Below are 14,219 nucleotides of genomic sequence, written 5' to 3'. Positions count from 1 at the left end.
AACAATTTATTGAATTTTTTTTAAAAGTTAATTTTTGTTTCAGGTTTTTATCGTGAAAAATGGATTTATGTACATAAAGAAAGCACCAGAGAAGTAAGTATTTTATCATATAGAATGAAGGGTTTTGATTTTATATACCTTTTTCTTTCAGTTTTATTGAGGTAATTATTCCAGTGGTCAAATGAGTTTTGATGAACATATTTAAAATTGAAAAATTTGTAGACAAAAATTAAAGACCCTTCACTATTAAAGAGTTTGCTTCTATCATGCAAATAATAATGTACATATAAGTATATACAAAATATATCTGCTTCTATACAAACATATACACAAATGATAAATAGCAGACAAAGCCTCATGGAAGAGTAATTGTTTACTGTTTGTGTGACCCTTTACCTCCCTTAGCCTTGGTTTCTTAATCTGAATTTAAGACATTGAAATAGTTGAGCTCTGCAGTCCTTCCTGCTCTAGAACTGTTATCCAGGGATACTTGATCAAGTTTTGAGTGGAGATGGGAATTATAAGAAGTGGGTCTAAGGTACCCAATCCAAACATAATAGGTTACAACTTTTCCTTTCTTTAATAAGCCAAATTTGGAATTTTAATGATGGCCTCATCTCTGGCAGAAAAGTCTTTATTGTTTGCTTAACTGTATGTAAAACATTGTATAGTTTAGTTTGTCCTTTAGACTAAGGAGTAAATTATTCTTTCAGCACACTTTGTAGCAATCAGGGGAAATGACTAAGGGAGCAAGCAACACGCGTTCATTATGTACTAATTTGACCAAGATAAGTTAAGTTTGAACTTCCAGGAATATGTGTTGAAAAGATACCAGCCACCAAAACTCTCTCTACAGACTAGTTTATAAAAAAGCAGATCATTTAGTGGTGTTAAAAGTTCTTGATATAGCTCTCACTGTCCTTGAACCTTCTAAGAAATCTTTTAAAAGATTCCTATTTGTTTTTCAAAAATATAGAGAATTAGAAATAAATATATATGAAAGTCTATTACATTTCATATTATATGCCAACATAATGAATTCTGAAAATCTTGGGAAGGTATTTAGAAAAGGCCTCCAAGCTACTTTCCTTTTTAATAGGCATGAGAGGATTTTGCCCTACAAATGCACTTTGGCACTGAACTTTTCCTTGGGAGGTTTGAAGAGGAGTAGCCTATCCCTTTACTACTAGCATCTTGAAGAAAAGAAGAAAAAAGAACTCACATTTTCTTCTTGTCTCCACTTCTGAAATTAGCCTTTTTGAGATCATTTTGAGAATTTTCAATCTCTAGCCATTGTATTCTTTTCACTTCTAAATTGAAAATATTTTGCCTATTTAAAGCATTTATGTCTCGAATATTGGAGTTTATATTGTAAATAATTGAACTATAGAATTTGATGTTCAGATTGTATGGAGGATATCTGGTTTGTGTTATATCCTTGGAGAGAGATAAAAAGAGAATCATATAATAATGACTGTCTTCTAGGAAGATGAAGAGAGACTCTTACAATAAGTATTCAAGGAGAAAACTAATATTTAATTATATCTAAGGATGTAGAGTTATATTTTGAAAAAAAGAAAGGAAAAAATTCATATGGCTTTTTGAGTAGTAAGGAGGAAATATCTTGGATAAAGAAGATAGTATTAAAATGAAATTCTCCTAGTTAATATACCGTGAGAATTCTGTACTATGTGCATTAAAAGGCATTTACTATTGGATAAAATTGTATTTATCTAAAGAAAAAATCTATGTTTAATAAATTAATTTATTCCTAATTAAGAAAGTTTTTCCTGTTGGCTCAGTTACCTGATAAGATTCCATTTACCTGTTAGATTAATATCATTCTTGTCTTTTAACCTGGACTTTCTGGTAGATGCTCATTCACCATCATTCTGAAACCATTCTGCCTATCAGTTCCTGTAGGATAATAGCAATACATCACAATCCTATATTACAACTTGTTTATGCATTCTCCAACTGAAAAGCATCCCCTCAGTTTCTAATTCTTTGCCACCATCATTCATGCAAAATGAAAGAACACTGAAAAAATTTTTAATAGTTCATTACTACTGCTATCCAGATTCTCTTATCAATAGCCTTCCTATCTCCTTTCTTTGATAAATCAAACTTGAAATTTTCATGATGCCTGGCAGAACATTTATTGAATGCCTAATTACATGCAAAACTTTTTCTCATTTTGTTTTCCTGACCTATATATTCATTTCATCCTGTCAGACTTTAACTGAGTTTGGGTTTTTATTTTCCCTCTTCAATCTCAGAAAAAGCCAAATACAAGTTTTCTTTATAAAGTGATTTTTATGCACACATTTTTTTAAGAAACCAAAAACATAGACATCAGGAAAACAGGACTGTTATAAATATAACCAAACTTAGAAATTTGGTTTCACAGTGAAAACTGTTGGCCAACTTGCAGTTTTCCCATTAAGATCAGGCATTTCTTCCTGAATTAGAAACTTTATGCAAGTACCAGTTCAATTTTGGTTTACCTGGTGAATAAGGCATCAGGGGAAATAGTTATTACAGTTTTAAATATTTTTTCCAAGCCATGATAGAACCTAAGAATACTACCCTTCATTTGCTGTAATAAATATATCTGTCTGTACTATGGTATAATAGCTACCAGGTGCAGAGCCAGGACTATGGGAAGGACACTAACCCTTAACCATTTTCAATTTTCTTTTTTTACAGTTATAGTTATTTGTTTCTTGTCTCTTTTTACATTATTTTATTTATTATTGTTAATCTCACTTGAACATTTAAAAATCTACTTCATTACTTCCTATGTCATAGTATATACTCGCATTGAAGTAATCTAAGAAATAGACAAGAAGAATCTTCTATTTTTCGTTTGAGTTCATTTCTTTTTTTTCTCCTCTTTAGTTTTTAGAACTGTGTATATACTTTCTAACCCTGGTGGCTCTTTAAGGACCAAGGAATACCTTTTTTTCCTCAGCCTGTTCATAATAACTGTGATATTTTATTCCTGACAAATGCAAAAGTGATATGATACTTTGTTCTTGTCATGATTCAAGATGATGTTTAGGTTCTAGTTTTACCTTTGCAATTTTCTGATTAAGGAGTTTTATCAAATCAGGGTTTCAAGTGACTGACTGTCAAAGGAGTATATTCCTAACCTTCTTTAAAAGAACCATGAAGGCCATACTAGTGCTACTTAGCTTAAAATACAGCCTCTTTGCAACCCACTGTGGTGAAATAAAGAAAGTAGGATGAGATAAAAGTCCTCTAAATTACCACTGTTAAAAGCGAAATAAGGGATAAAGAAAAAAAGAGGGCTGTCCACTTGACAACTTCTTGATCCTTTGTGGCTATTGATTTCACAATTGGGTGACCATACTAGGAATAAGTCAATAAAAAGCAATTATTAAGTTCTCTTATTGTCTTAGACATTGAGAATCTAAAGGCAAAAATAGGACAGTTCCCACCTTCAAAGTCTTTGCACTATATTGCGGAAGATAATGAATCTCAAATATGTAACTATTAAACTTGCATAAGTATTCAAATGCCTCTGATGGTATTGGATTATGGCTCTTCTATAACTTAATAGTCTTCAGGACTTATCACTGAAAAACTCACCTTCCAGAAGCTAATTGTTTGAGTCCCTTAAAATTTATATGGGTTGGTTTATTCAATCCATTACCAAATCTGTACTTGAAATCTTCTAGCCTTATAGGACCTGTCAGAGCATTTTGACATAGCCATGAAGAATTCCAATCATTACCCATTATTGTCATCATAATTCTTTGTTTTCTTGGTAAAGATACTAGAATAGTTTGTCTTTTCCTTCACCAGCTCATTTTATAGATGAGGAAACTGAAGCAAACAGGGTTATGTAACTTGCCAAGTGTGACATAACTATTAAATGTCTGAGGCCAGGTTTGAACTCAGGAAGATAAGACTTCCTGACTTCAGGCCTGGTGCTCTATCCACTGCACCACCTAACTGTCTAAGTAATATACTCTTACATATAATTGTTACATTTTTTGATTCCTTCTGTTGTCTTCTAGCTATAATGATAATAGAAAAATAATGTTGCTTACATTTCACAAGACCAATTTTGAAAATTAGCTTATTTAATTATTTTAGATGATCACCTGATTAAAATAATGTAAAATTGGTGTTTTCATCTATTTTCTTCTCCTTTAATGTTTAACAAATACATCAATACCTTTACTGGTTTGTTTTTAAACTTGTATTTTAACTATATATATATATATATGTATTATCTCTTAAATTATTGTTTGGTTTTTTCCATTTTTTTTTAAAGAGGCATGGTTATTGTACGTTGGGAGAAGCCTTTAATCGCTTAGACTTTTCAAGTGCAATTCAAGATATCCGAAGGTTCAACTACGTTGTTAAAGTAAGGACTTGGAGCTTTGAAATGTATAGTAGTGTCATAAATAACTAATCTATCCACACTTGATACATTTAGCATCTTGCATGTCTAATATGATTAATTTGTTTTTTATTAGTGGACAATTTTATCTGAATTGCTTTTTGGAAAAACAGAGTTCAGAAAAAACTAAACTTTACCCATGATAGAATTACTGAATTGAAAGGAATGCCAAAAAGTTTAAACTTTCCTCTTGCCTTTTTGTAGGATTATAGTTTAGCTCCCCTCATCAAAATATAGTTATCATATTGGGATGAAAATAGTGTGAAAAAAGAGTGAAAATAATGTGAAACATGGATCCTAGTTCTACAGAGATGCCATTTTTCTAAAAATCGATTTTTGTGTATAGTTAGTCTTCTATATTACTGTCATGTCATGCCAATGCCTTGATTCTCTTGGATACATTGTTGGGTGCTCCTATCTTTTTAAGATAATTTCTTCAATAGTGATGTTTTTTTTGAGCTTCAGAAATACAAGTCTCTTTTATGAATTTCACAAAAATAAAATTTATCTTTAATTGATGAACTAGAAACCATATATTTTTTCATAAAATTAAACATTTTAGATTTCATGTTAGATGACATACAAAAGAATGAGCCTGAGATAGATATTTGTATTTATTATGTCTAAGTAATTATCTTCATTCTAATGGATAAGAATATCCCTGTATTGTGGGCTCTTATGTTTTACTTTTGGATAAAGTATAGGTATTTATGAATGTTATTATACATTCTTAATGATAAAATGTCACTTTAGGGGCGGCTAGGTGGCGTAGTGTATAAAGCACCGGCCTTGGAGTCAGGAGTACCTGGGATCAAATCCGGTCTCAGACACTTAATAATTACCTAGCCGTGTGGCCTTGGGCAAGCCACTTAACCCCATTTGTCTTGCAAAAAAAAAAAACAACAACCCTAAAAAAATAAAATAAAATGTCACTTTAAAAAGTATTTTGATTTAAAATATTGAAAAAGATTACTGGAGAGAAAAAATGAAATCTATATATTGCATTAGAGAATAAGATAATAACTCTACAGAATGTATATATCTACTTCATGACATTTTTCTGATCCTGATTATGCAGAATTCATTATTGTTTATAAAGTATTATGCATATATTTCTATATACTCCGGTTATCCCTTTCATAGGTGATGAAATTGAAATACTTCAGGCTAAATGACTTGCCCAGAAGCACAACTAAATAACCCAGGAAGTATGTTGCAATTTAAAAAAAAATATTTACCACATCACAAATGAATGAAAAAAATAATATTTTAAATAAAGGATTGCATGTTCTAATCTCCACAAGAGTTTCTGAATTTTACAGAGGAAAAGAAAGTTAGATCTAGAGTTACCATGGGAGTGAAGCCAGATGACAAACAAAAGCTTTTAAGGATGTTTGCCTTTTTGTTTATTCCCACGGAGAGATCCTTGTTCTCCTTCAGTCTTCTGCAGAGTGACACAAAATTTTAGATGTTGTAGGAAGGGAAATGCTATACAAAGACTTAAGGTACTTATATATTTGTCTACTTAAGTGGCTTGCCCAAGTCTACTTATTGTCTACTTTGCTTATATATTTGCCTACTTAAGTGGCTTGCCCAAGCAAGCAGATGCAAATTCATTTGGAACATAGTTGTTTTTAGATCTCTTGAGCATTATAGGAGGCAAACATAATAATTTTCACTAACAGCCATCATTATTTTCTTTGGTTACAAGAGAAATGCATGTTGTTTTTCTATTCTATTAAGCATTTGTAGTAACTTTTTTTCAATGATATTTAACTTCACTGCCATGGCTTTATCAATATGACTAATATCAAATTATCTGTATTCTCAGTGAGTATTATTGATATAATTGGATTATTTTTCTTAATTTACAGATATATTAACTTAGAAAAAAGAGTTTTGTGATGTATGAAAAGAGTATTTTTGCACTTTTTCTAATGAATTCAAGAATTTCTCTTTAGAAACTTGTGAATAAAAAGGTTTCAATTAAGCTTTTAAGATAACATTTTATATAGGAATTCATAGTTATGCCCAAATTACCATTATCAAATTCTGGAGGTTGTCCAGGTATATTACATTTTTAAGAATGTAATAGTATGAGATTTCAACTTCCAATTATAGATTGTTTCTATAATCAAAGGAAATATCATTCTAGTTGGTAGTCTCAAAGTATGGTTCTTATGGAGTTATATGGAACAAAATTTGATACCTTTTAAGTCACAAATAAAAATAAAAAAATAAATTTTATTTAAGCTTCCAAGCTTAGGATGTTAATTTTAAGATGTTAGGATAATTAAAATGTTGAGTTCAAAAATGATCTCAGACATTTACTGATTTTGTGATTCTGGACAAGTCACTTAACCTTGCTTACCTCAGTTTCTTCATCTGTAAAATGGACTGGAGAAGGACATGGCAAACCACTCCAGTATCTTTCCCAAGAAAAATTCAAATGGGGTCATGAGAGTTAGGTATGACTGAAATGACTTATCGACAAATAGCATGCCATATAATACCTAATTTTCCTTTATGATTCAGATTTATCTTTAAAGATTATTTTTTATTTATTTATTTATTATAAAGATTATTTAAAAGGAATGAAGAACTAATGATTCATATAGTTTTTAAAACCATTAATTTGTTCAGTACTTCTACAACCCTTATGCAACTGATTGCTGTTGAGAGATTTGAGTATATTGAAACCTATGCATTTGGGCTAATGAGTAAGTCAGTTTAAGATTGTGATATAGTTAATAAACAAATTTTCAAATTCTTCAATATGTTCCTTTTTCTCTTTGACTTTATAGCAACACTTAAATATCTTTAATCATTAAGTCACAATGTAGAGCATTTGAAAAATGTCTGTTTAAAAAGTTGTTCATGTTATTTTTAAATTTATCATGGTTTTATGTTTTTTCCTTTTAAAATGATTTAATGAATTTTAGAAAAGACTGACTAAATATCTCAAAATTCTATACTTTCTTGGATTCATAAAATACTTATATTTTAGTTTTTAATAACTTAATTGTTAGGAATAACACCACTTTTTTTTTTAGGTTTTTGCAAAGCAATGGGGTTAAGTGGCTTGCCCGAGGCCACTCAGCTAAGTAATTATTAAGTGTCTGAGGCCAGATTTGAACTCAGGTACACCTGACTCCAGGGCTGGTGCTCTATCCACTGCACCACCAAGCCACCCCTAATAACACCACTTTTTAAAAGCAATTTGCTTCTGTTTTAATGACTCATTCACATTGTTAATATAACTTCAGTAAATCATTATGTTAGGGGCAGCTAGGTTGGTACAGTGGATAGAATACCGGCTCTGCAGTAAGGAGGGCCTGAGTTAAAATCCAGTCTCAGGTACTTAATAATTACCTCACTGTAGAACCTTGGGCAAGTCTTGCCAAAAAAACAAAACAAAACATTATATTAGGTTGCTTTAAAAATGACCAGAATAAATCAGATTTTATTGTAGGTCCCTCCTTTATAAAACAATCATGAAACCAGAAGAAAGTTGAAATGGTTCTGAGTTTATTGTCCCTCTACACCTTTTCCCCAAACTATTTCAAAACCTAGGTATTTTTGTCCAAGTCAGAAGTGAAGTTTTTCTTTTGTGGTATCTAGGGAGTGGAGATTTGACTTATTTTTTTACACATAAGACTTTTTTTTCCATTATTTCCCCTTGAAAAAAATCAATACGGGGTGGCTAGGTGGTGCAGTGGATAAAAGCACCAGCCCTGGAGTCAGGAATACCTGGGTTCAAATCCGGTCTCAGACACTTAATTACCTAGCTGTGTGGCCTCGGGCAAGCCACAACCCCATTTGCCTTGCAAAAATCTAAAAAAAAAAAATCAATACAATTTAAAATTTTTATACTAAGCACCACCACATGCAAGAATTTTAGCACAGATGAAATAAAACTCTTTTGATGTAAGAAGAGAGGATAAAAATAAAAGACACAAAATTAGTAGAAGGTAAACTAAGGGCAAAGATCATTTCAGAACTGGAGAGGAAACAAGGAGGGATGAGGAAAAACTTGCCAGTGAAGATGGCACCTCTAAAAATGTTGAAGGAAAACAGTGTTTCTTAAGTTGAAGATAAAGTGAATGGTAGGCACAAATGCATCAAATCTTCAATTTTGTGCTATGTTATCTATAAAATGTAATAGGTATGTTTCTGAACAGTCAAAGAGTTGGGGCCAGGGAAAACAGAAACAAGTCTATTATCAATGAAGAGAAACAAGATAGTCACAAGGGAATAAATAGGAGGAAAAAAGTCCTACTTAGAAGAGCACATCAGTTTGGGATGAGTTGACTAGGGGAATCAATTCAATAAACATTTATTAACTTCTTACTCTTGTTATTACATTAAGCAAAGCACTCTTTACCCTCATTCATGGGATGCAATAAAAGGGCAAGGCAATTCATACATATTTTGATATCTTCTGTGGGCTTCACTATAGCAGCACTACATTGATGTTAATACTTAATAGGATCTGTGACTTATTGAGGTTGATATGATCTACAATAGTGCAAATAGCAAAGCATCTGAACCCCATCATCCTATATTACTTTTTTTTTTTAGTTTTTTTGCAAGGCAAATGGGGTTAAGTGGCTTGCCCGAGGCCACACAGCTAGGCAATTACGAAGTTTCTGAGACCAGATTTGAACCCAGGTACTCCTGACTCCAAGGCCGGTACTTTATCCACTACGTCACCTAGCTGCCCCCATCCTATATTATTTTTGTCCATATCCTCACCTAAATCTACCCAGTGTGCTCCAGACCTTTCTTTAGACCTCAACATTAGAGTGCAGTTTCTCTGTTAAGGAAAGATTTCATTTTTGTATCTCTAGCACCAAACACATCATTCCACACAGCAAATGCTTAATACCCCTTAATAACCCTACCCCTTTCATTAAGTAAAAAGTTCATGGATTATCCTTAGTACCCTTTGTCCCCTTTTGCATCCATTCTGTCATTGGTGCTGCAGAATCAAAACTGAAGCTATTTTGGGTTTGGGTTTTTTTTGGCAAGGCAAATGGAGTTAAGTGGCTTGCCCAAGGCCACACAGCTAGGCAATTAGGTAATTATTGTCTGAGGACAGATTTGAACCCAGGTACTCCTGACTTCAGGGCCAGTGCTCTATCCACTGCGCCACCTAGCTGCCCCTGAACTGAAGCTGTTTTGTGTTTTTCTTTGATGATTTGTCATGACTGAAAAAATGAGGATCTAATCTTCTGATAAGTCTCTTCAGCCAGACCACTGTTCACAAATCAGACTAAATCTTTGCTAGGACTAATCTTAAAGTCTTTCTGTTCTAATATATATTACTTGAACTTGTGTTCTGTTGGCATAGCCTTCAAGAACCCAAGTTTACGAACTTCATACTCTGATGAGATATTAGGGTATAAGGTTTTGATAGTTTTGATGATAATAATACTAATGATATACAGTGATTTATGTAATTGGAGATTGCAAAATGTTTTCTCTCCAAAAACTGTGTAAGATAGTATAGAGATCACCTCATCATTAAAATTAAGTTAAATTAAATTTAGCATTTCTGTATCCTAAAGCATGAATATATTTGATATGTTTCAGGAGGCTTTTTAAGATAATTGAAATTAAAATAAAAATTGGCAATATAATTTCCTTTAGAACAAAGGGATATAAATATTTATAAAACTTTTCAAATGATCACACATCCCTAACATTTCCTATCCTATTCAAGGAATAACTTAACTTATATGACTAGATAAAATTCATTTCTTCTGTCGAACCATATAGCCAAGTTAATAAATATATTTCTCCATTTATACATATTCTAACCTGGGGCTATCTGCAAAGAGTTTATCCCTTTAGGTTCCTGAATATTCCCTCTCCTCCCTTGAATGTTATTTCACTGTTTTTCCAAATTCCCCCATGACCAGATTTTTAGTCTTCCTTTCAGAACTATTCATTTCCTACATTTTAAGCCGGGTTATCCCTCAAAGGTTACTTCCTGGATCCTCCCCTTCTGGCAAGACACTTTTATTTTTAGAAATCATGGTTCTAAGGTGATTTCTTTCATATGTTAATGATTATGAATTATTTTCTAATTTAGAAAAGTATATAGAGTCTATTTTGTTCATGACTAGAAGATGAATTTTCTAGTCCCTTAGTAACAGTGATTTCCCTCTCATCCTCTACCTCCTGCATTTGGGGGACATATCACCCCTACGAAAAAATTTTTCTCCTACTCCAGTGTGTGGAAGTGACCTAGCAAAAATAAAGCCATCAGAATACCCCTATGAACCAAGAAACATTTTTTTAGGATGTATCTTGGGACAGATTGTATATTTCTAAGGATCAGTCTAACTAATTTAGGAGAGATTTTTCAGTACTGTCTGCTAAACTCATAAAATCATTAACTAATTGAAATTGAAAAGGTCATATATAAAATGAGTTCTCCAAGAAAAAAAATTCAAGGACCAGATGAATTTACAAGTGAATTCTACCATACATATAAAAAAAATTCCTATTTGAAAATAATAACAAATTCCTTCTATGACACAAATATGGTTTTGATAGCTAAACCAAGGAGAGCAAAAAAAAAAGATTAAAAAAAAACTATAGACCAATTTTCCTAACGAATTTGATACAAAAAATTTAAATAAAATACTAGGAAGATTATATAGCAAGCATATCACAAAGATCATAGACTATGACCAGGTAGTATTTATACTGGGAATTCAGAGATAGTTTAGTATTAGAAATCTGTAACCATATCAAAACACAACACAAATCATATCATCCCAAAAGATGCAAAAAAAAAGGTTTTGACAAAATGCATCATCATTTTTATTAATTTTTATTATTTTGAGAGTCTGCAGTATGCATTTATTCCTTGATAACCATTTCAATATTATTAGTCTTTATTGGTAGAAAACTACTTCCGATATATTTCCCAAATTATTTCTTCTATGGATTAAATTATTTCTTGTTCTGTCTGAAACAGAGAGTAATTGGTTCCTATCTTTCTTAAACAAATATTTATGGGAATTTTGAATCTTCTTTTCCATAGATCAGTAATAAGTCAGGCCTTTTATTAGCAGTTATATCTTTTAAAATTAATATTTTAGAATTAATATTCTACCTTCTTCCAAATTTTCCATGAGCTTTTAATAAGAAGTTCTGAATTAAAATAAACTTTATTCATTATTATAGTCATCATTATAACTTGACAGGCTGACCAATAGAATTGAAAAAACTTATATTTCTAATAGAGTATAGGAAAATAAAAATCAAGTAAAACAAAGATAGATGTTTATACATTGGTGGATATTAAATTATATACATACACACACATATATCTTGTATGTGTGATAATAATACTCCATAGGGATTAGAAAATCAAAAGCACTGATTTACAGCAAATGTGTCTGCCCATATAAAAAACTATAAATTCTATAAGAGCCTACATTGTATGTTATTTACATTAGATCTTAATTTTTCATTAAGCCTGTTTTCTGATTTCCTATAAATGCTGACCATGTGTCCAGTGCCTATTTTCAAGATTTCATTAATAATTCTATAAAGATTTTGTTACTGAACAGCACAATAGGTCTTTTATAATATAGCTCTACCTTTTATACAATCACTTCTACCTACATGTTACCATTGTATCTCCTTAAACTTACATTTGTATTTAGAACTTGCAAACTTATATTTGAAGGTGAACAACTTTAAAAGGTAATACAATTTCAAGTTTCTATTAAACTGCAAAAGAGATGAACTAAGTTCCAAAGGTACACACATCTTTGTAAGAGAAAATATATATTAGATGAACTTGGGACAATCTGATTATATAAGAGCAACCTCTCATTTGTATTGCCATTATTTTAGAGAGGTTACCATAATTACCTAAAATACCTAGAATTAATGACAAGGTCCTCTCAAAAAAAGGAGTTTCAGGAAGAGATGACATTTTATGCAACCTACCAGAAATCCAAATAGTATGAGTTTGGATTTGGATTACCTTTTTTCCAATTTCTTCATGAGCTCTTATTTTTAGAGTATTCATTACTGCATTGGGCTCTCTCTCATCAGATAAATTAGCAATTCGTTTTTCTGACAGCAGCAGAAAGTAATTTTTTTAAATAGTAGGCTGCTTAAACAATTAGTGGTTTTTATTTTTGGAAAAAGAGCTGGTTGCTATATTGAGACATAATATATAATTAACTAATAAATAATCAGTATAGGGTCTTGGATAATAAAATATTGTGAATGTTCAGAAAATATCAAATTTTTAAAATATTTATTAGTAATACCAAAAAAAGATATTTAAAATTATTCATTCAATTTTGTAAGTTCAACATAATATTAACTTTTGTTAGTATATTTGCCTTATAAACTGAGATCATATATCTTCCAGGATGTAGTATGATAGATAGAGCACTGGACCTATAGTCAGGAAGCCTGGACTCAGATACCTACCAGCTGTGTGACCTTGGGGAAGTCACTTAACCTCTGTTTGCCTCATTTCCTCTTTTGTAAAATGGAGGCAATAATGGACCTACTTCCCAGGGTTATTGTGAAGATAAAATGAGAATATAATTGTAAAGTGCTCAGCACAGCCTGGTAGGTAAGAAAATCTTTAAGTGTAATTATTGTTATTACTCCCACATTCACCTTAGAATTATTGTCTTTTCCCTATTCCCCCTAAACTTTCCTGTTTGTCTTAAGGTCAACATTACCCTGTCTACTCCTAGTTTCTAGACTCAGCCTCGGCTCTTCCCTCTCCTTCACCCTATCACATCACTCTCATTTTTCCCTTTCTCACCATTCAAAAGGCCAACCAGCTACTTCAGTCTATCATCATTTCTCACCTAAACTATTACTTTAGCCTTCTGATTGACTTCTTTGCTCAAAGTCTCTCTGATTCCAGATTTTCTCAATTCTCATTTCACACAGTTGCCAATCTTATTCCCAAAGCACAGGTCAAACCATGTGATTCTTTCAAAAATCTTAAGTGGCTTAACTTCTCAAATACTTAAATAATTCTCTTTGAAAAAGAAGTTGAACAAGCCATAAATGAGCTCCCTGAGAAAAAAATCCCCAGAATCACATGGATTTACAAGCAAGTTCTACCAAATACTGAAGGAACAATTGATTCTAAAACTATGTAAACTATTTGAAAATAATAGGTAAAAAAAGACTCCTATCAAATTCCTTCTATGAAACCTATATGCCCTTAAAATCTTAAACAAAACAGAACAAAAACAAAGAAAACTATAGGCCAATTCCCCTAATATTGATGCCAATAAAAGTGACAATCTAAGTGAAATGTATGAATATTTATAAAAATATGAACTTCCCAGATTGACAGAAAAGAAAACAACCCTAACTTATAGAAATTGTAAAGGTCATATATAAATGAGTTATCCAAGAAAAACAATTCCAGGACCAGATGAATTTACAAGTGAATTCTACTATACATATAAAAAAAATCCTATTTGAAAATAGTAAAAGAATTCTACTAAATTCCTTCTATGACACAAATATGGTTTTGATTGCTAAACCAGGGAGAGCAAAAAACAAATTTTAAAAACTATAGACCAATTTTCCTAATGAAGTTGATACAAAAAATTTAAATAAAATACTAGGAAGATTATATAGCAAGCATATCACAAAGATCATAGACTGTGACCAGGTAGGATTTATACTGGGAATTCAGAGATAGTTCAGTATTAGAAATCTGTAAGCATAATTGACCATGTCACCATATCAAAACACAACACAAATCATATCA

At 31.6% G+C, this 14,219-nt stretch overlaps 1 protein-coding gene across 6 annotated transcripts in view; it reads left to right on the top strand.

Annotated features, from left to right (window-relative positions):
- FBXO25 (F-box protein 25) overlaps nt 1–14,219 on the top strand; it is a 103,132-nt gene that overhangs the window by 49,831 nt on the left and 39,082 nt on the right. For 5 of the 6 annotated variants that reach the window (XM_074209559.1, XM_074209560.1, XM_074209557.1 and 2 more), the window contains 2 exons: nt 44–93; nt 4,307–4,399. In XM_074209559.1, the coding sequence (XP_074065660.1) occupies nt 44–93; nt 4,307–4,399 (143 nt within the window). The remainder of the gene's footprint in view (nt 1–43; nt 94–4,306; nt 4,400–14,219) is intronic. The other variant, XM_074209558.1, reaches the window with a different exon arrangement.

Source organism: Macrotis lagotis, chromosome 1, assembly GCF_037893015.1.
Source record: "Macrotis lagotis isolate mMagLag1 chromosome 1, bilby.v1.9.chrom.fasta, whole genome shotgun sequence".
Lineage (NCBI taxonomy): Eukaryota > Metazoa > Chordata > Mammalia > Peramelemorphia > Peramelidae > Macrotis > Macrotis lagotis.
The sequence above is the reverse complement of the archived record's forward strand: the minus strand, read 5'-3'. Positions and strand labels throughout refer to the sequence as shown.